At 45.4% G+C, this 23570-nt stretch overlaps 1 protein-coding gene across 8 annotated transcripts in view; it reads right to left on the reverse strand.

Annotated features, from left to right (window-relative positions):
• SLO2 (slowpoke 2) overlaps window positions 1–23570 on the reverse strand; it is a 562054-nt gene that overhangs the window by 43370 nt on the left and 495114 nt on the right. For all 8 annotated transcript variants that reach the window (XM_089582856.1, XM_089582855.1, XM_089582858.1 and 5 more), the window contains 7 exons: window positions 12576–12650; window positions 10431–10514; window positions 9604–9698; window positions 8764–9112; window positions 7439–7575; window positions 2848–2911; window positions 2371–2479 (listed from right to left, as the gene is read on the reverse strand). In XM_089582856.1, coding sequence (XP_089438982.1) covers window positions 2371–2479; window positions 2848–2911; window positions 7439–7575; window positions 8764–9112; window positions 9604–9698; window positions 10431–10514; window positions 12576–12650 — 913 coding nt within the window. The remainder of the gene's footprint in view (window positions 1–2370; window positions 2480–2847; window positions 2912–7438; window positions 7576–8763; window positions 9113–9603; window positions 9699–10430; window positions 10515–12575; window positions 12651–23570) is intronic.

Genomic DNA, 23570 nt, shown 5'->3' on the forward strand with positions numbered 1-23570 from the left:
GGTATTTGAGCTTTTGTTCCAAGTTTTTTGACATTATGTTCGCCACTGCTTGTGGAGTACCCATCGCCCCTCACTAGACTTATAACCAGAAGAACCAAGTATTATGTTGCAACTTAATTATTCAAAGTGGAATCAGCTGCATGAGGCGTATTGCAACCGATCAAAATGGAAGCTGATACCGTAAAAAAATTTAAAATCAGCAGATTATTTCTTACAATCAGTATTTTTCACCTTACTGTAGATCAGCACTACAGATGCGTTCTTTCTTCGCTTCGAACCTCGTTACATTTCGTGCCTGGCGGCTGACGCCGGGGAATTAATTAGTCGTCCGCAGAACGCTTTTCCTGCATTTCGCGCTTCAGCTTTCACTCGCCTAGTGTTTGGGTTTTGTACAGCAAACAGGAATGATATAAAATTCTGGTGTGGTCGCCTTTTTTTTTTTTTTTTTACAGAAGTACAACGTAGAAAGAACGAAGCCTTAAGAAGATTCCCCTAGCCGCGGTCAAATAAATGCGACATTTACCACGGATAAGGTTGAAAAAATATGAATTGGACTAAACAATAAACAATTCGCTTTCGCTGTCGCCTACTACGACACGACTTCACTCGCTAGATAAACATGGAGAGAACTATCGGGCCTTTAAAATGAACATGGTTCGGAGCCTGCGTAAACTTCCTTGGTTCCTGTCTTTCGGAACGTTTCACGTAACGTTTTAATGTAATATACCGTAGTAATCACTGGAGAAACAGTGCACTTTGCAGTAACGTGCGCAAATGGTCGTTAACCAACCGTACACAACGCCATAGAGAAGCTGTGTTAGCTGGTTATGCCGGGTGTCCCAGCTAAATGTAACCAACCTTTTAAAAAAGACGAAGTGTCCTAGTCCAGTGAAACCAACTAAAGGTTGTTCAGAGTCGCATGGCCTAGTCTCGAGTATTTTTTTCATTCTTCAAAGTGGATTAATTAGTTAAGTTTAATTAGCTAACTTTTTAATTATTTACTTCAGGAAAAAAGTGTAAATGAAAATGTTTTAGAGCGCCTCGAAAAACCGCTAGTTGTGATGTTTCCATCACGGTACGATTTACGTAGCTTTATTTATCGGCCCTAAAAGAAAGTTATCACGTGACCAGCTGCTCGCTCACATCTCTGCCTCAATGTGAACCCAAAGTCATCGAGCAGAGGACTTCAGGAAAAACAGGATTTTATTCTCTAAGGCGCATCTTGGGACTTTGAAGCGGCACCGTTGTCATGTGGAAGCTTTTTCTTATTGTCCGAATTACGGTTAAAGGCCGGTAAAAAAACTACTTTACGTAAATAGTACGCTGCTGCAAATGTTTCAGTCAGCTGTTTTTCAAAGCGATCTACAACTTTTCCATTGCCACTTTGTTCATGAAGTCAGCAATTAAAAAGTTAGCTAATTAAGCTGAACTAATTATTTAACACTGAAGAAAGAAAAAAATACTGCAGACTAGGTCACGCGACTCTAAAGAACCCTCAATTGGTTTCAGATGGCTAGGGCATCCCGTGTTATTTAAAAGCTTGGTTACATTTAGCTGGGACACCTGGTATATAGAGTCCCTTTCCTATCACAGTGCCCCTCCGATTCCTGGCATTTCAATCTGTTCAGGCAGCTATCAGCCGCCTTACCTCCTGTACCACTTATGAACTTATCGTCACAAAGTGCTTATATTTATTTACAAAGTCAGTTGCATAAGGAAGAGGTTCATTGGCAGCGAAAATGCGCACTAGTTACAGCTCTGAATATTGTCTTTGCGTCCTCGCGTCCTGTGGTTCTGCACTCGGCTTTCGCAGTGCGAATCATTGACTCCCTGGAAAGTAGTCAAAGTTTGACGCCGCTTTTCCTTACCGTAGTTTGCGTTCGTTAAGTATCTACCTTCTTTAATAGCCCAAGAAATGGCGTCAGTTGGTTGCACATTTTGAAGGATTAACAAGCAGGACTGGCTACGAAGAAACTAAGACACATGGGAGAGTGGAGAGACGAAGCGCGTATTCAGAAAAGATTTATTTCACGCAAAATTCTTCCCACACGAACGACCAGTTTCCATGAAATAAATGCGGTGGGAGTACGCAGTCCGTCTGTTCAGTCTGTATGTGCCTTCGTTTATTCGTAGATGCCTGAACCAAAATAACGCCAGTGTTCACGTCATTTGCAGCGTACTAGAGCTTATAGGAATACCCCCGCTCGAGCGAAAGAAAAAAAGAAATAATACGCGACGCGCACTTAATACTGTATAGGGCCCGTACTAACGGGACTCGTGCGATTATAAAATGTCCTCTGGTTGCGAGAGACATACGCGCATGCGCACGCAACCGTGCCAAGATTGCAAAACACTGACGCCCGCACTTACCCGCAAAGGCCACATGCACTTTGTTTTCTGGACGGAATATTTGAATGTACTGGGGAACATTGGGTGCGAAGTCGCGTACGGCCCAGGACCGCAGGATGGTGTGCTGGTCCTGAAAAAAATCGGCAGCGCAGTATCATCATCATCACCATCATCATCGTTTTAATTTCCAACATCATCATTACGAACGCCGTCATAAGCCACCTTATATCTCGCCACGTGCGCTTGGTTAAACATACCCAAAAGCTTGAATTAGGCTATCTGAACACCGTGCACTCCAATATTTTCTTCAATTTATGCGAGGAGTTTATTTCTGCATCCACTGCTTTAGTATTGAAACTTGTATAGTTCAATGGTTGGCGCACAGACGGATCCAGAAATGACCGAAATGCGCGTGCACTTCCATAGTCGCTAGGCAAACACACGCTCAGGACATGCCAGGAGCGAGCAGAGGGGAAATGAAAAATATTCTTCGCTTACGGCGGCTGCGAGGTCGGCGTAATTTCGGGCTGCCAGCATGAAGCACGCCTCGGCCGCGTTCATTCTGCGTGGAGGGAGAGGGGGAGAGGAACGGAGCAGAGACAAGGCAGCGTAAAATGAGCAGAGAGTGAGCACGGCCCTCTATATAGGGCGAACGCTCAGCAAACACAGCAAAGCGCAAGCCTCATTTCTCTCGAAGTTTGCACCGCGAGATTCCCGGCGAGGCGAAGAGAGGAGAAAAAGAGTCAGGTTATTTTGTTTCTGTGTTGCCACGGACGTTGTGAAAAGAAAACAGAAACATACAACGAGCGAAATTGCCCGCAAACGCATCAACTCCATATGGCGGTATTAAGCAGGGAAGCAAATGCACACGGTCATTTTTTTTAAGCAGTTTTGCTTTGCGGTAGATGTTTGCAGGAACGAACAAGTAGCTCAGTCGTCTATGTGGGCTGAAAAATCAAGCATCAGCAGGAAAAAAAAAAGCATAAAAGGGCACGAGCACAGAATTCCTCGCAGAAGCGCCGCTGCCTTCATCTCGCTAACTGCGTATTAACGCTCGCATAAGCAAACAGTGTGTACACGTGAATCTTAACTGAACCTAACGCGACGATGATAGCAGCGTGAAGGAAACGAGAGAGCGGTCTTTACGGTTATTCGTAGAGTGTATTCCGAGCACGTGTCAAGCTAGTCCACTGCTGCCATATTTTGACTATCATAGTTGCCTCGACTTAAGCATTACTATAACTTACAGATTAGAAAAACTAACTCTTGTCCATTCGCTAAAGGTGCCGCGGTATACTAAGCACATCAGTAAATTATATTGCGGACCCAGTGTAGGAACTTATGGAAATACTAAAAACAATGGAGCGTTATGGAACGCTTCGCTCAATCGCATAAGGCAAAGCCGGCAGCAGACGTTCCGGACCTGAAGGCAAAAAAATAAAAAACGTCGTTAATAAGAGCACCCCTCGCGCAACTACGTCTTAACCATAAAGAACCTGTAAACACAGCTCCGCAACATCTCAATTCTTAGTGTAGCTGTAAAGTTAGGCCGACAAACAAGCAGTTAAACTAACATATTTGTAACAGCCACTTACACCATTTACACGCTATGACTGGGCTAGCTGCATGTGACGACAGCATGCGGGATTTTTTTTATACTGTTTTTATGCCTTTTTTTGTTTCGCATATTCCTATTAACTATTGCACTGAAAAAAAGCACTCGAAGACTAACGAAGCATTTTATGATGTTCTAAGTGTTGCTTTTTGCAGTTTACGGTGCCTCGCCAGTCAACTTTCCCGCCACAAAATCGTTAGCATTCGTAGTACGATGATGTGTATGGTGGCTCGCCACGAATAGTTGACGTTTACTCCATTTGCTCTTTAATACACCTATATTTTTACTGAAGCTGCATATTCAACATTCTTAAAAGGCATCTGTCGTTTTAATGTCCGTTTAAATAGTACAATACGTGACGTTATATATTATTCATGTTTTTTGCACCACAGTCATCAGTCTGATAATGCCTTAAGGGCAGAATCAAAAGCGCTGCTGTCTCTATTTCGGCAACGGAAGATGTCAGTCCTTAGGTGCTCTTAACATTCAGCACAGGCAAAAAAAATAAAAAATTGGGCTTGCGGCCGTTATCTTATACTATTTCATTTGGGTTGGGCCTCAGACGTGAACAGCGCTGTTCAAGCAACGGTCTAGAGACTGATTGTCTGGTCGGTCGAATGATGAGCGTGAAAAGCGTGTATTTTGCGCTCAGCTAGTTTCGTCACCGTTGAACAGCGTCATTCACCGCCTAGCTAGCTGAACTAAAAGTGCCAATGTACAGCCGCATGCTAAGTACTATCTGCCGAGCCTCTTCGCAGTCGGTGAAACGTGACACGCGTGGTTCGTCCGACTGGTACAAACATGAAACCAAACGATTGAAGTTTTTTGTCACGAGGTTGTTTTCTGCCTTCAGTCACTTCGTCAGGAGATTTCGTGATTTCAGATCACGAAACTAGTTCGGTAAACAGAAGCTTTCCGCAGTGATATCCGGCAAATGTTACATGGCGCGAGGAAAGATTTGGATGCACGAAATTGATAGTGATGACTTGAAAAGTGCTCGATCATCGCATCTTTGTAATAGCAAACGGAATTCTTTGATAGCAGCACATCTTACTTCGAAACATGACTGCTACTATGCACAATTTTTTTTTTGTTTTCTGTTCTTCGGGTTGTAGGCCGTTCCAGTGCGCTCCGTTTTGCACTTAGCATAGTAAACGCTATCATCTGGCCTGATGTTGGCAGCAGTGAGGTTTCTACCTCCAGGTCTGCCGAAATGCCACAGGCATGCTATAGAATGAGAAAAGTAATGATTGTAATAATTTTATGAATAGTTAAACTATACATGATGGCCTCGTAAATGAAGACAGTAGTGTCTCTTCTAGCCGTGTTTTTTGTACTCTGTAATTTTGTAATGCACTCACTGCAAAACTTAAGCATGCAGTGCTTTTGGGTAGCCACATCATCCGCAATTATTTGCTTCTCATTGGAAAATAAACTCGTGCACACTTCTGCATGCCTGTTTATAGGAGTTTTTCATTCCGCTCTAGGCCCATGAGTTCTAAAAGGAGTGTGTGTACGCAGCAGCTCATGTGGGGTTCTAAAAATCACCCAGTGGCCTTTACTGAAGTCAGATTCAAGAGTGCAAGCTGGTAGAGCCGCTGTTGTCAAATTTGAAATATTTATCTTCTTTCTTTTCATTTCGAACGAAGACTTCCTAAATGCATTTAATGGGGTTTCATGCATGATACGAGGCCTGTGGTGAGGGTAGGCGGACAGCCACCTTTTCAGGTGAACCCTTTCGGGCGCAGACATATTACCACTGGGCTGTGGCAGCTGTGTTCTGATTGGAGGATTTTGCAGATGCGGCGCGCACAGTCATGAAAGCACGCGCACCCATGAAAGCTGTCAACAGAGAAAATGCCTATAGGCCCCGATGGTAGCTGCAGAGATGGTTTGGTTTATGGGGTTTAACGTCCCAAAGCGACTTAGGCTATGAGAGACGCCGTAGTGAAGGGCTCCGGAAATTTCAACCACCTGGGGCTCTTTAACGTGCACTGACATCGCACAGTACACGGGCCTCTAGAATTTCTCCTCCAAAGAAATTCTAGCCGCCGCGGCCGGGATCGAACCCGCGTCTTTTGGGTCAGCAGCCGAGCACCATAACCGCTGAGCCACCGCGGCGGCGCTGCAGAGATGGACGGAGCATGGCAGCCAGGGCTCACGGCCACAAGTAGAAAAAAAAAAAACTCTTAGGTTTCATCGCGACAAGAATGGGCACGCTGCATGCATTCTGCTCGAACTACCGTCGCGGGTCCTGTGATGTGCGGGACCTTGACATCACACTTCCGCCATTCATGAAGTGCATGGGATGCATCCCTCGCCAGATGTCCCTAGCGGTACTGCTGGTTCAAAATAATGGTCGACTGGTACTATCACGCCGTTTTTCTTTGTGTATTCGAGCAGCGTATCTCTCGTAAAGAAAAAGAAAATGTTTGTGCCTCGGTATGCGACAAAATTTTTTTCCCGTAAACTGCTTGAGGGGCGTGCTAAGGCCTTTTGGAGGTACTTCCCTGGCCCACATGCAGGGGGTGTAATGTGCAATGTGCAGTGTCGGCATATCGGTCTACTCACTGCTCACGATATTCCTTTAAGTATGAAAATCGCATCCTGTGCCCTTCATGCAAATTTCAAGTTGTTTGGAATAAACACAACGCAAACAAACTGAGAGGGGTATGAAGACTAGAAATAGATTGCTTGCGCTATTGCATGCTCGTATATGTTAACTAATACTGTGTCGCCTGCTCACGCGTGCCGAATGCACATGCGGATCTGTGGCAAGACTGAGCACACCGCCATCACACGAAGTGTTGCCCGATTACGTGAACTCATAGCCTCACTGGCACCACTTTTCCGTATCGACCGGCGGCATCAACTATAGGCGCCAGGCGGTTCACATAGATAAGGAACGTCCGAGTTAGGAACACCTCATATCCTTGTAATCGAAAAAAAAAACATCCACTGGCGTCCTAAAGTCCGGTATACTTTCTTCGTGAACGGTGGTCGCAATGGTTGATGACGCAGTTAGATACTTGTAGCATACCATCGCACGCTGCACTATTTGGCCGCGGCAGACCGATTCAGGCGAAGAAAAAATGCAAAATTACTGGTGAACGAAAAGGTTGCGCTGGTGTGAAAAAAAGCACTTCGCATAAATTCATCCGAACAGAAAAAATACGTCGCATTTCATCGGTTAGCAACGGGTTTGATATGTAAAGGGCAAAATTATTCATAGTTCGCACACCCTATTTCAATCAGTGTAAAGTACAAGGGCACTAAGCGGAACTAAACAGGATACGCGCATTCCTACCCTAGCCATGACCTCAGTTCAATGCGCCATGCACGAAAGTGGACGCTTAGACGATTTGCGGTCAGTCGAATAGTCATTGATATTATCCCGCTCGCTCAGCCTCCAAGGTCAACATAGAAGTTAGCAAAGGCGTGCTTTTGAGCCAGCCTTTGGAGGAGTAACCGTACCTGGCTCTGGTGAGGTCGGTGTCCTTGAGCGCAGAGCCCTGGATGTAGATGACCCTTTGCGCCCACATGGGAATCTGAAGAATCATCTTCATCGTCGCGTCCACTTCGCACGGCGATAGAAGTACGACATAGTAGTCCTGCGGAGACACAGTGCGCACAATTAAAATGAGCAAGGTAAGGAGGGTCTATGCGAGCACGCGAATCCCTTGAATGCGACTGGAGGGACACATCTGCCAGCTCACTGTCGCAGTTGCAAGAAATGCAACCCAAAGTTCAAATACATCAAAATTATGGGAAGGAGGAAAGGACTTGAAAGGGAAATTGTCGAGTCAGTAGCCATCCTACGTTTGGAACAAGGTGAATGCGCAGCACGCCTTCCCTTACAGTACTGCAAAACGAATGATTTCTTTCCAGCTGACCCATTGTCTGTTTTCGCCTATCATTCCTTCCAGGTGTAGGTTGTTGTCATTCGCGCATTCTTCAGAATTTTTTCTTCGAATTTCATGCACGTTTTCTCCCGTTCCTGGTGGCTGTTGTCGGTGTATACGTGGGCTTTATCTATAAAATCCTCTATGTTGGCTTAATAAACGTGAAGATGCTCTCTGCCTCCGTCTCGCATCTTTTGCAGTTATTCGTCCCTATTATTAAGATAGGTCGCAGGAGGCTTGCCGTATCTGAGGATCGTGTGATAAACTGCAGGCATTTTATTTTCTTAGCCGGCACAGCACTCGTCACATTTCGAAATATGTAGAGAAAAATACAAGAAACGCGAGGTCAGGCGGCGATTGCACCCCCAACGTCGTCAGCAGAGAGGAAAGATTAGTCCCGACGGCAAAGCATATAACGCAGACATTTTGAGAATAGAGCGCTCAATGGAGAGGTAAGACAAAAGCCAGAACAAACAGTTCGAAGTTACAGGCTGCAAAGACAACACTTCCTGCATTCGTAGTGTTCAGTGACATCCTGTGGTACTGGACCGGGTCAGAGCGCAAGGCCTTGCTTATTGTCCTTGCGGACTATGCATAAACAGAGGACATGAGTGACGACCAGGTGCCAGCGCCGCGGGTAAAACCTCCATACCCAGGCACGTCCTTCCCTCACCAGATGAAAGACAATACTCGGAGCGCACTCCCTTATGTGTATTGGTGTTGTGTGACGGCAGACTTGGAAATGTTTTACTGAATAACGCTGGCTTAAAATGGAATGCACGACGGTGTGTGTGTCACTGGCACGCTTTTGAGCAGCCTCCAAGAACGCACGATACACCAAGGCTTAAAATGCACCAAGGCGGACGTGTTCCCGTTATCCCCCCTCCCCATTCGTACCTGTAGGAGCGGGTGCGCGTAGAACTCGTTGAGGAAGTCCATGACGGTGTCGGCGCGCAGCGTGGTGGAGCAAACGACCACGTGGCGCTCGCTCTGGGCGCGGTGCATGCTGTAGGTGCCGCCCAGCTTCTGGCGCTCCATCCAGGTGTAGGCGAGCTGCTCGAACTGCGTCGGCAGCACGATGAGAGCCGCGCAGATCATGCCCACCATGAACAGCTGCGAGGGCCACACGTCCGGCTTGAAGTCGCCGTAGCCCACCGTGGATAGCGTCACAACGACGAAGTAGAAGCTCTCGAACAGGTCCACGTGTTCCACACCCGCCCGCTGGAAGTGCTGGAACCCGCAGACGCTGCGACCAGGCAAAAAGACTAGTGTAACTATACAATTGGTGGACTCTTGCATCATCGTATCGAGACACGTGGGGATGCGGCTACGAGGTATATCAGTAGCCACATGATAGAGATAGTGATGTAAACAAAATTTAATGCAACTGAAGGACGTTATTTTTTTCTATAACTTCCTGCGATAGCCTTTTCGGGCGCCCTGAATTGATTATGAGACTATGGATAACATGGTTTCGCAGCGACGGCTCCCCGTCTTACACGAGACCATGAATGACGGGGTGAATGCATAAAAAGAAAATGTGAAACATTACATCTGGTGACGTTACTGAGGCGAGAAATTAAGTGCTCCTACAGGCGCTTTGAGGAGGCGCCCGACAACACCAGTACAGTTGTTAAGACGTTACTGGTCCCATGTAAAAACTGAGTAGTTGAGTGCCTGCTTAAAAATGTAGCACGCCGGTAATGGAGGCGTGCACAAACCGCTGCAGTCACTCACCTGGTAAATATGAGGCAGAGTAAGGTGGCGGTGAGGATAAGCAGCCGCTGTGAGAGTGCGGACTGGGACTTCTGAAGGGCTCGATGTAAATCGTTCTGCAAAGGAAGGTCATGAACGCTGTAACCTTCGTGCACAAAGCATAGCCAGGCATTGGGAAAAACTATCTTCGCTGGTGGGCGACCCAAAGTTACAAACGGTGCGCATTTACGAGAAATACGCGACGTGCAGCTTTCCCGAGTACTTTCGAGCTATATTTTTTGAACGGCTACCGAAGGTCAAGCGCGTTTGAAAAGAACCCAGCGTGAAGCAAGCGGCGCGCGCACTCATTTTTCTACCTTCACAGAGGACGCCACAAAAAAAAAAAAAGAAAACGGCAAGTGAAATTTTTTGAACGAAACTAAAGTAAATTTTCATCCACCTGCGCCAAAACCAAGTTAGTAAAGATTACGGAATTTCTCATCGGGTCGCTGTACAGTCCTGCGTTATCAGATGATAAAGCGTGAACACATACTTTGTGACCGGTTCAGTACAATTATTACTAATTATTAGTGCATTCAGCATTACGATAACAGAACCTTGCGTGCGTTGTTGGTGGCATTTACACTTGGCATTTGTTAACAAGGACGAAACTTTCATGTACAAGAAGACAATGACGCCAATGTTGGCGTTTACGATGCTCTGGCTGTTTTCTTTTGCAATACATGTAGTTCGCCACGCAATTCCAAAGGCAAGTTATGGTCATTTGTGCCGCTACCCCTCACATGTGTATGCCGATTAGTAATACATGAAGTTTTGCTTAAAAAAAGGCAAAATTGCGGTATACTTACAAACATGTTCTCGAGTACAAACTTCGCAAGCCAACAGTTAAGAAACACTGGTATAAATACATTCCGTAAAGGTGCATAAAATATCTGCAAAAGAAGAGCAAAAAGGTATGCGATGAGAAAGGGAACTCTCCAAAAAGAAACGGCCAACAAGAAAAAACTACAGAGTGCTATTGAAGACCGCTCCTTTAACAGCAGTAATGAAAAAGTAATACTCAAAAAAAGTAGTAGTAATAGGAAAGAGTAATACAAAAAATAGCAGCATTTTTTTAAATTTAGCTATCAGCATTCACAGAGAAATGATGTTACTAACCCCTTTTACATGTAGCTATAAAAGAACGCAACCCTTTAACTAAGCTACAGTTAAACTATTAAAACTACAGTTTTAATCATTTTCATTCTACAGCTCAACGTGTGACGTCACAACCCTCTATAAATACTGAATTAATGTGACAACGCGCACGGATTTCCCCCCGAAAGCCTACTCTAACGCGGACGCGCTAATAGCGCGTCTGCAAGCGTGGTATGGCCACTCTTAGGAGGAAGTAATGAATGAGCACAGGGTTTGAATGAATTTGCAGCTTGCTCCATGACATGCGTCAGTGCGCCGTACTTCCGAGCGATACCGAAATGCTAAGCATCGGTGTATTCAAACGGCGGCGCATTCGTTTCGAAAGCATTCACAGGCGGAAGTCAAACACGCAGTCGCTCCGTGGGCCAGTGCCAGAGCGAGTGGACGTTTGACTAGAAGGCGGCAATTTTCCTTGAAGAGTAAATGAGTGTACTCGTGTTTGAATCCGTTAGAAGTCACATTCGCCGCGTCTCCTCGGCCTTCGTCTCGACATATCGTGGTAGGAACGCCTCGGAAGCGCTGGTCAGACAGCAACAGCTGAGGAGACCGCGTCGTAGTGAAGACGGCTGTACGACGCACATTGTGACGATGGAGCAAGCTCTGTTCAGTACGACCTACAATCACGTCCAAAATGGTATGCTCACGTGCTGCGAATCGTAGAAATAGGAAATGAAAATAAAAACTGATTTTGAGGAAAGGAAAGGGCGCAGTTAACTGTCTCACTTCTCGATGAGCACCAGAGCCGCGCCGCGAGGGAAGGGATGAAGAAGGTAGTGAAAGAAGGAAGATACAGAGGTGCCGTAGTGGACGGGACCTCTGCGAGAGGGGGGCGAGCAGCGTAGTATGTTAGTCGGCAGTGGCAAAGAGCAAAAGAAACAGCTGAGACACTAAAACAGAAAATGTTGCGAAGACGGCAGGAAATTGCAAACAATCGCCTAGCTGGGCTACACGGTAAGCCTAGCTCCACAAATGCAAAGTTTATAGCGGGTTAAGGAAAAGAACAGTGCCGGCTCGTGTTTGAATGCAAGATTTCTCATGCCAACGGGCTCACAAAGATCGTGTTGGCGGCCATGGAGCTTAGTCGGTGTGCATTAATTGCAAGACTGAGTAATGCGTTTATTTTGGAGGGGCGTCCCATTTTGTCTCGGGGGTCGAGACAAATTGCGACATTTTGAAATTTTAATTACCACAAAATTTTTGTGTTCCTTTTCGGGCGGCCTTTCCATATTCACTAAGATCGATGCCAGGACGGTAGCAAATAATCCTGCAATATTTGTTTCGATGCTTGTTTAACACAAAAAGAAGGCAATGTTTCGCATGTTTGTGTCGCGTTTAGCGCTGCTTTCCCTCTTTCACACGTTTACAACGCGGAAAAGTGAAGACGCTCCAAATTCGCGCAGCGGTAGTCACTTCTAGAAGGCCAGCATTCGTACAGGGTCTAGAGCTCGGCCCCACAAGGTTTTTGTTAAAGCTCCGGTGTAAAGCTGGAAGACAGCATAGCTCCGTTAGCCATTGCACACCCTGCATGACACCCGGCATTTCCTTCAGTGACACTGGAAAGGCTCTTTTCGTGCAAAAATTCTCAGCGCATTTAGAGAACTGGCAATAAAAAAGAACCAAAGCGTACTTCTACAGACCACCTTTGTCTTTCTCTCTGACCACGTGAAATGCTCAGGCAGTTGGTTTGTGGTCGTGTTCCACCTCAGCAGTGGAATAAACATGAGACCAGCTATGATCGCGAAATAACATGCTAATTCACACGAAGCAGAGATCGAAATCGCAAGTTTGTTACTCACAGTGGCTATAAATGGTACATTGTTGACAATCTCCAGAAGGAAGCGGAAAGACAGGAGTTGTCTCCAAATATTTCCCTGCAAAGAAAAACGAAGAGTTAAGGCGAAGGTTTAGAATCAGCAAGTTACGCGGAGGTAATGAAATTAATGACGCGATGACATTCGTATTAATGAAGCTTAACAGCATTCAAAATTGTAATGAACTCATTTACAGTAAATCAATTAAAGCATCCTTATCAACCAAAGCCGCGGGAGCAGCTATGAGGCCCGCCGTAGGGGCTAACTCCGGAGTAATTTCGGCATCATTAGGCGCCTGAACGCGTACGAAAGACTTAGTACGCGAGCGTTTCTGCATTTCTCGTCCATCGAACCCGAACCCTAACCTCCAGCCCGAGGCCTCGCGCTGTGTAGCAGAATGCAATAGCCACTAAGTCACTGCGGAGGGATACACCTCCCGCTTTTCCGCACATACCAGGCAGCTCCAGTTAAGCCCGTCAGAGCTATCCTGGCTTCATAACACCTGACTCTAGCCTCTATTAAAAGCTTTTGCTGTCCTTCAAATTTTCCTGAACTGTTTTCGAAGAGATAATAATAAAAACATATTTAATGCCATTTTTTTCATGAGCAGATTTTCTACCCCACCTAAACAAATACTGTGCTTGTATATGGATAGTCAGGTCAGCAGGAACGGACCGGGAAAACATGCGCAACACTAGGATACAATCAGAACAACAAGACACAACGCGGGTATAAATCAAGATGTGGATACAATGTGTCAAAAAAGTAAAAGAACGGGAAAAGTGATTTCACAACGCTAGCAGTCAACACAGAAAGGACATAAATATAGCTGTGTACAGCGAACTTGGACAATCATGACGAAAGATTTTTTTTTTCGAGCCAAAACATAGTAAAACCTTCAGCGTTTTACATAAAATACACTTTATGAAAGAAGGCACCAATTCCTGAACACTTCTTCACTGCTACTAAGTTTTAAGTATTTCTTGTGGCTGTTAGAAAGTTAAAACATAATGAAGAATGCTCTTTCCTAAAAATTCATACACCTCTTAACGTTATTGCATATTTGTCCCAACACGCAACTTATAAATATAACAGCTACTGTTCCTAACCTCTTACATACATGCGCAACATGTTCTTCCGAACTCAAAAATTCTGAAATATATAAGCCTATATGGTTAACCGTTGAGGTGTAAACGAGGCGAGGGTATGAGAAGTTTTCTCTACATATGTTACAGAGCAAGATATTCCAGTCAAGCTTGATCTGTCGATGTGGGCATATAATACGTATAATGTCGGTTTTATTTTGATTTATAAAAATAATGTTTGTAGCCATGTTTCTGGCCAACCTGGTAACGATGTTACTTAAGGCTATTCGCCTTTTTCCCGTGGAGCATTAGTACGACTTTTCCACAACACTTAACACACTGCCATTAGCATACTGAAAAAGGCGTGATGACAGTGCAATGGCACTTAGGCAGTGTGTATAAACGGTAAGAAGAAGTAGGACAATAGTAGAGCTTTGCGGCACTCCATACTTTACTCCTCCCTTACTCCATGATATCTGTAAAATAATCTTGAAACGAGTCTGAAAATGTTCGAAATCCCATCGCTCATAGCTTTTTAACAAGTATTCTGGGGTAAACTGTACAAAAAGCCGTAGACATGCCGAGAAACAGCGCTGAGGTAATTTCATTTGTATAAATAGCGGTACTAACAACATCAATGACGTTTTCTAGAGAGTTGCAGTGAATGTTTTTCACAAAAGTTCGTCATAGCATACGACATGTCCTTTCCCATTATATGTGTAAGAGTTTACAAAGCTGCTATTGGCCTGTAGCTTGTATTGGTCATAAATTTGACACCTTCACTTGTGATGGAAATTTTTAGGACGTAAATATGTAATTTATAAAGCGAAGAACGGTGGGCCCTATTTAGTTCATATTACCTCTCAGGTCGCATGGCCTTATACGATCATAAACCGCCACTGGGAGAGTCGACATTATGAAGAGTTCTGTCTGATTTCAGGCAAAACTGCTGACTCTAAAATACTTGATAAGAATAAATGCACAGTTATTCGCGTCGTTAATTTATTCTACAAGATTTTATGGTACATTTAGAAAAGCAGTGTTAAATCTGTAGCATGGCACTGGTGAGCCGTACAGGTGCCTAGAAAAGTTTTCGGAACAAGAAAATTACAACAAAACTTATTTTCTGAGCAGTTTCAGCTTGCATCCACGAACTGACAGATGAACTCCGTACGTTCATCCGCGAACGAATAGCACGATACACTTCTTAATGTCTGGCTGTGTTTCTATGTAGCGAGGAAATACGAGCTTTTTGCGATTTCGGCGGTCTAGAAACTTTTGTGGTCACCTGCACGTGTCTGAATTCTTGTCGGCCTTGTGCCTCATTCGTTCATTAAGGTCGAACAAAATCTATTTCCTCCCGCATGATCCAATTTCATTAAGAAATGCCTTCGTCTTGCCAATTTTATTTTTGCCGCTACTTGATTGCTGAGTATACGAAACTGCTTCTAAGAGAGGTGTCTTCCAGGCCTGCTTTTTACTTAAAAAAATTTTAATCTATCCTTGCTTATCCATTTGCTTTCTGCCTTTTTGCTTTATCATAATGTTTCTTTTTAACCTTCCGCCATTAACTGACAGAACTCTAAGTGGTTGAGAGTGGAAAAAGAACTCCAGTGGTATTTTTGGGTAGTGCTATCCGCCTGTTTGTTGCCAATAACGGCAATGTACAGGCCTTCATTACTTGAGCTGAGAGAAACATGATCCCCGTCGTAGTAACATAAACCACTAATTTACTCGCTGCTATTCCTGATAGTTACGTGATAAGGTTAGTCTGAAAAAAAATTGTGATAAATGCACGATTTCATAAGCTGATTTTAAAACTTCAAATGTGGTTGCTCCTTTAATGTCATTTTAAAGGTAAAAAATGTGCTAATATGTCTAGACAGTTTCTTACTCATGTTCTGGTCGGAATAAGTGTACCAGTAATCATATTACCAGCCATTATTAACTTTAAGACATTTTTAAAAAGTGGTTCGAATTCATTTATCACTCCCTTTTGGTGGACGATAAATTGTGCAAATAACAAAACCGTTTTGCTTCTCCAATATTATGATAACTACAATCTCTTCGTTTTCGCAGACAACTGCCAACTGATCAGCAATCAAACAAATTTTTTAAAATATAGTGACAGCCCCTCCTCTTCTAGCTTGTCTACAAAAGTAACAGGGAAGACAGACAGGCAGCTTGTACGTCTCGCACATGACTTTAAAGATGTCAAGATTAGTAGATCTGCACCTTTATGAAAGTCGGATAATGCTAATAATAATAATTAGTATTGTTAATAATTTTAATGTCGCAAGGGGAGCTTTAGCCAAAGAGCGTCATGACTCAAGCCATTCTTGTCTGCACAAGGTAGGGTCAAAGACCCATTTCCAAAGAACTTCGCCCCAGATAAGCCAAGCGCCAGGAGAATGGTTGTGCCCATGGCTCCCCCGGTGGGTACCCGGCGGCACTGGGGATCGAAGCCCGCCGGTGCTCAAACCACTAGGCCATCACTACGATACCTGAAGCTCGGACAAGTGAACAACAACGAAGGATAAATTAACTCGTATATAGGAAATGTATATCAGTATGAGGACAATGATAACACAACTATTTAGGCGCCATAAAACCGTTTTTGCAGCCATTAGTTTCATTAATTGATTATCTCTTTCTTTCGTTCCTTCTTTCTCGGTGCTTGCAAATATCGTTCCGAACATTCGCATCTCATAACAAACGAAGTCTCATGTCTGCACGATCTCATTTTCATTCGAAAAGAATGTTGACCAAACAAAGTGCGTTTTACATGCGCCTCATTGCGAATGAGTTTGTTCTTATGTACTTTAGGTAATTCGCACCTTGGACGTGGCAAACAGTGTAACGAGCAATATTTAGAGACGGCTCGCATATGGTGCTGAATTGAATCTGATGCTTCAGCCGGGCATGCATATCAACGCCGGTATGCAAACAAAGAAGAAATACGAAATAGTTATGTATGCTTTCCTCATGGAACCGCTTTAAAACCGTTCTGAGGAAGAAGCGGTAAATCGTAGGGATTGCTGTGGGGTATGTGGTGCGGCTCGAGCTGTATTTCGGCATCAGTTTCATAGCACTAGTTCCCGCACAACCCTAATTTAAAGGACCTCCAGTTTCACAAAGTGAGTTTGAGAATTCTGCAGACCGTGGAGCGAAGGGGGCGGCTTCGTGGGAACGTCAATAGCTTTTAGAAACACCTTCTACCCTCTCCCTCTTTGTTTTTTATTTTGAACCAGAAAACGCCGATAAGAGCGAATTCACAGCTAGTGTTGACTGTGGATTCTGAGAGGACTGAATGAGTGAGTCGATTACCTTGTTTAACAATTTATTGGTTCAGAAGTACGTACAAGCTATGACCTACGGCTTGCTCCAACATAATTTGAGGAAGAATGCTCAAAGCTCGCCGCGGTGTGAGATTAGCCGTTATACATTTACTATCGTGCACGGGGCCGCAACACAAGTACTTAATGCGAAATAAATTATTTGACCATGTGCTAAATTATTTTACCACTTGGCCCCTGATATGCGGCCGTCAGTTATAGCTTGCCCATCGACGCCAACAAGCGGAGAGATTATTAACAAACGTATGTTTGATTTTAAGCACCGCGTCACGTAATAAGCGCGAGTCCTTCATGCGTTAGAATGACGGATATGAAGCTCATGCTTCACACACCGTCCGTTGGCCTAACATTCCGGTGAAGTGTATCCTCATGCGCGTAAAATTTATGGCCCTTAATTCAAAGAAAACTTTGGCCTGTCTGCCCCTTGCCTTGGATGTGCGCTCCCCCAACAAACTTCGTTCGGCTCTCCATCCAATTTCGCGTTTCTTTCCCACGGACGCTTCCATCTCGCGAATGCACTCAATCTTGAGCGCTTCAATTTTCTCGATCCCGGAAAAGCGCAGTATAGCACAGCGGATGCTATACTGCGGCAGCTATAGGGGCAACCAAAGAATTTCCTCTTGCTCCTCTCGGCTTCTGGGAAATATGCCAGTCCCTGTCGGGCGGCTTTGATCTTTACGTGCTCGTACTCGGGGACGTATGCGCTTATGATCTGGAAGAGCGAGCCGATCGAGAAATTTAATTAAACTAGAACTTATTTCAGAGAGATAAAACGTCCCGAACAAGAGCCAGATCACGAAAGGACACACATCTTTTGCTGTAACACGGCGGAGGCTGTGCGTGGTCTTTGAGTAGATTTATACGGGAGAAATAAGCCTCAATTTGAATACACTTTTTTTAAAAATTAAGTTCCATTGATCTTTCTACGGGCCTAAAGCATTCGTTACACTTCACGGCTCGACCTTTACGAGGGCTCTTCGCTGTATACATCTAATTACCTTGCACCGAAAGTGCTTCAAAGGTGGCGTATTTCCCGCGCAATTTCAGTACATCCCCCCCCCCCCCCCCCTCCCTCTCTTTCTTATGCCGCGCTGATTGCACTCCCACGTCGTGGTACTGGTGTGCTCTTTGTGCCTTGCCTTGCTTCCGAACGAACGTTTGAGAGACTGGAGTTGATGTGAAACTAAGGGGTTCGGCGTCCAGCTGCCGACTAAATTTAGTTGCTCTGTGCTTTGCGTTTTCTGTCGCCATACCAGAGACAAAGCGTGAGCAGCTGCCCGGGTGTGACAAACAACATACCATATGCTGTCTACATGCACTGACACGACGCGACTTTATGACGAGGTAAGTCCAGACACTCTACTGTCTTACGATTTCTGCATCTCAGTTAATTCGCCGCTCTGTGCTAGTTCCAACATCTGCCCTGCCATAAGTGTTTTCAATTAGAAGTAAGGTGACAAGTAAGCTGACGTAGTCATCATGAAAACTAGGTAGATTGTTCTCTGCATGCTCTTCTGGAGCAGACAGCGAAATATTCGAGCTTCATTCGTCAAGTTAGTCAATGGACCTTGCTAATGCGTCAAACTGTGTTGCGTGGACTAAAGACAAAATGCCAAGAGCGAAGTTACGGTGTGTCACAGTACGTTACATCAGTGCCAATCAGCACAGATGTCTGGTCTGTTCGCGAAAGCAAGCAGATACACTAACGTTCGACGCTAGCGCCGATTGGCGCTCGGTGGCCCGCTGGCTGGACAGGCCATCCCGGCCAGAAGAGCTGCCGTCGAAAGAGCACGGCCCTAGTAGTCTCTGACTATTCGCCTACGCCCAGCTACCGGTTGCAGAAGCATGCGCGTCGCCTTTCATAAATACTTTGGCGGCCCACTTGCGTGTAATTTCCTTCACGCTTCATAAAGAACCTAGGCCACTCATTGTGCCCGAGACATCATACTGAGTGACAGAAACCTCAGCCACTGCGGCAGTTCCAGTTCGATGGGTGTTGTTCAGTGGTCATTCACCGCATCTCAGTCAATCAAGCGGACAGAAAACGAACGAGCGTGAGCAGTGCGATTAGTAAAATTAGCTGAACAAACAACATCGTGAAAGCGAAGGCATTATGCCGGCAGAAGAAAGAGATAGCCGATAGAACGAGGGCTTAAAGAAGGAAAGCGTATAAACTCGGTGCGTGAGGAACCGCGTCCGCGGCAAATGGTCCGATGATGAATAAGTGCGTGGGGAGGAACGGTGCATGCAGCTTGGTGCCAAAAACCTGGCGTCGCCATGAATTTAGCGGAAGTCACGAACATGGGCTGATGGCATTTTGTGGACAGCCTGCGCTGAAGAGGATAAACGGTCAGCCAAAAATAGCGTCCTTCCCCTCGCCGACAATATCTGCGTCGTCGTAGGCCAGCAGGCCTTGCGCAAGGGAAGAAAAAAAAAATCGCGTGCGTCCGTTCGTGCACGGCGCGCGACGACACCATTCGTCATCGTCCGCCGATAGCCTCTATAATTTTTTTTCGTTGCGTCTCAGCGCTAAGCACGCACCTCCCGAGCACAGCGTGGTTGTCCGGCAAGGCCGCGGCGCGTGGGGAAAAAGGCTTCGCGAGCGCGCGTACAACCACTTAGCAGCGCACTGGCACGTTTGGCGCGGAGAAGAACGTCACGCGAACGCTGTGACGCTGTCGTGACGAGCCCCAGCTCTCTTCACTCCTCCCCTGGTAGCGGAAAGCGGCGGCCACGAAAACGTCGGAAGCTGAAGCGATAGTCAGCGAACCAAGCCGCGTAGGCGGGCCAGTTGGTTAACATTGCACCCATGTGCTCTGAACTGTGGCATATTTAAAACAAATGCGCAAGTCCCTCCTGCGAACACCTGTAATACGTACTTTCCTCCTGTAATACGTAATTCCTCTTCGTCGGAGGTATTTTTTTCTTTTCGGTTTCAAGGGGTTTAACGTCCCAGAGCGACTCAGTCTATGAGGGACGCCGTTGTGCAGGGCTCCGAATAATTTCGGCCACCTGGGGCTCTTTAGTGTGCAGTGACACCTCACAGTACAAGGGCCTCTAGCATTTCGCCTGCATCGAAATGCGACCGCCGTGGCTGGGAACTAACCCGAATCTTTTAGGTCAGCAGCCGAGCACCATAACGACTGAGCTCCCGCAGCGGCACATCTGCGGTTGTATTTGTGGCAGTGGTGAAGGCACATGAACAGCACCAAATATGCGATTAGAATGTAGTAACATCAGCAATAGCAGTACCCAAAACACCATAACAGGAGTAACAGCAAAGGAAATAGACGCTGCAGAAGCAGCAGCGTAGCTATAGCCTTGACAGTCGTAGCATCAGAGCAAATGATTCATCGGTTTCCCGAGGTGTACGGTACCTTGGCAACCGCAAGCGTTCTGCATCCCCTTGCTTTGATAAAGGCTCTCCGTTTATTTTTTTCTCGTCGCCAACGTATCCAACGAAACAATTCGCAACAGCACGAACTGTTCGACACGAACGGTCCATTTGTTGTGGCGCAGTATGAACCACAGGAGCCTGGTAGCTATACTGCGCGGGCATTGATTTTCCTCCATGGGTGACAGTGACAAAACGTTTCTCGCGTATCCAATCTCACGGTCTCCAATTCATTGCTTATATTTTGGTCGTGTAGCGTTAACCCCATACCAATTTCCTTCTTCCTGTAAGGGTTCCTGTTCCAGTTAGAAAGTTTAGAGCGATTGCCCAGCACACTGAACGTGGCCATACTTTTTGAATGCTTGTTTAGAGCTTCATTACAGCCGTCCGTATAGTAATCCTCGAAGAATATTAAAAAAGCCAATCACGCACACAACATACAAAAGTAAGGCAGAGCTCGGCGTAATCCCTGTACTCGAAGTTTCGACCAGTACCAGCAGCAATGTGAGCCCTTTTATACAAGAATAATCGGAGGGTAATTACGGCGGCTTACCCCGCTAAGCTGGACGAGTGAAACGGCGAAGCATGGCAGTTTTTGGGAGAAAAGCCCACACAACGGACTTCGTATGTCTCTTGCTTATACTAGCCAGGCGCATACAGTGCAGCCCACCCGCTTTAGTTAGCTTAGCAGCGGCGAGATCCAAGCACATGCTAATGAGCGGAATAATGGAAGGAGAGCAGAGAGACGGGGGCAGAGTTGAACACACAAGCAGCTCTTTCTGGTGTTGTTCAGTTTGGTGCCCACGCCCAGGTTAGCGCACAAATGCTGGCGATAGGGTAGGCAATTCGATTCATCCTGATTGTACGGGTGCGAGAAGGTGGCCAGCTCAAAGCGGTGCGTGGTTGTGCAGCTAACGAATATGCTGCGGTACAGTTGCACTTGTAAATCTGGAAATTCTGTCATTGCCTTTACCATGAATAGTGACATTCTTCGTGTAGTGCGACACACCTAGGTGCTCACATTTAACCTCAGCAATACCTAGTAGTGCTTCACAAGATTAACACGAACGTTTCACTGCATTAAAAGAATCCATAGCATGGCGTGAAACGACAGGAAAATTTTTACTTGGAAATGCTTGATCATTTATGATTGTGAGTACCAGTAATGTACCGGCTCGCACTTCTCAGGCCGTCAAATTGTTTTTTAGCGAGTAGGGTTGCGCAAACGAAATGATCACAAAGACAGGACTGGCACAAGTCATGTGCTTTCTTGTTTTTCATAAAAAAAAAAAACAATCGTAGTGCTTTCACATACATTCTAAATTCCACTTTTTTTCAGGAAAGCAGAAGCAATATTTAGAGATACACATGTTAACAGCAGCCAGTGCCCCAAAGCCACTCCATTGGTTGTCAATACAACTGCACATTAAGACCAGTAAGGCTGGCAAAAATTATGGACGGGCTGGAAACATTGTCATCATTTTCAAGGGCCATTAAAGGGACATGATGTAAAATAGTGTTTTCCAAAAGTACTGTCCTAAGAATAATTCTCATTACTTTCCCGACACATCTAGTATGTTCTACGCTGTTTCTATTACTAAGGTGCAATGCAAATACCTGTCTTAGACGCTAACTAAAAACCTAGCCTAGTGTTCAGCTTGCCCTGTTAGCGATAACATTGGCGGAACGCACATGTATTCTGCCTGGGACCTTGGTCATTATGAACAAGCTCCCATGCTGGGAGATGAAGCATAACCTTTTTTTACTTAGCTTGTTTGTGTCTCTGTTCATTTCGATGTAGAGGCTTAAGGATACAGGTGCTAAGAAGTCTGCTTATACTGAGACAGAAACTTTGAGTTGTTAGCGCTCGTCTTGTGCCTTCTTGTTCCGTATTTCTGCGCAACATTTTTCTCTTAACGACTATCAACTAGGCCAAACTTCACTTTGCCTGTACTAAATATTTATAGACGTACTCAGGAGTTCATGAGAACGTCAGTGAACTTCGCATTAAGAGCCTACACAATCCGAAAGTACTCTCTCAATGGAAAGACTCCATTTCAACGACGGAAACTGCACAAAGAAATGTTTCGTTAATGGTTATCGTTACGCTGTAATCCGGCTATTCATTGAGTGTCACATCTCAGCATTTGTGCGGACAGAAACAAAAACCTGTCTTGGAGCAAAAGTGGCGCAGTGTGTTAGGTAAAAATAAACTAAAAGCTACATAAGCAGACAGGCACCACCCTTCATACAAAACCATGCTCAGCGGGTGACTCTCGAAAACTTGCCCAGGGTTCCGCAAGAATGAGAAATGGTGTTTTAAACCCCTGAAAGTGACAGGACACTCAGTCAAGCCTGTGGGCACCCCTTTCCTCTGAAAATTGTTCAAGAAGGCACCGAGAAGCGCGGTGTAAGGAGCACACCAGAAATAAGAAGCGACAGAATCAAATACATAAACAAGAATGTTTCCGGGATACACGATCTCCGAGGAGAGCTCGCGATACCTACCACTTCTTTTCATAAACCTCTCGTGGCAGAATGCCTCAATATTTACTGCGAACTATATAGGCCGAGAAAAGGTGTATTTTAGTGACTCGCAGCATTTTTCTTGTCACGAGATTGCGCTAAGCTTCAAGATTCTAGAGGGCGCTTCCACGCCAGAGCTGTATGTTGTGGCTCTCTAAGACTCTAGGCTTATGTTTTCTTTTTTTTTTTCCTCTTCGTAAAAAATCTGCGCATTTCTCTTTAGAGACATGGGCGAACAGGGTGCAGAAGATAGTTTTCGTTTTTTTTTTATTTACATGAACATATAAGGGGAGGTTGGTGCCTGACAACGGCTCCGGCTTCTTTTAGCAGAGGGGAAAAAAAATCGCCGAAGCGAGGTTCTTGGAAAGCTGTAGAAGCAGCGCCTGAATGTAGTGGCGCCAGAGCGAAAAGGCGGGCACGAAGGCGCTGTCGTGAAGCGTAGGAGGCGGTTTCGCGATTGCACAAGGGGCTCATTGTTCAATTCAGCGGCCGTGTCACCCGCGCAAGACGCCAGAAACACGCGGCGTTGCTCAACAGTTGCTCGTGCAGTTTCCTGGTAAAAACGCTTTTCTTTTTCAGTGCATGTACAACGGAAGGCCCAAGTATATTAATAAACTGT

This window comes from Amblyomma mixtum, chromosome 3 (assembly GCF_055824585.1).
Source record: "Amblyomma mixtum isolate Tamu chromosome 3, ASM5582458v1, whole genome shotgun sequence".
NCBI classification, from domain to species: domain Eukaryota; kingdom Metazoa; phylum Arthropoda; class Arachnida; order Ixodida; family Ixodidae; genus Amblyomma; species Amblyomma mixtum.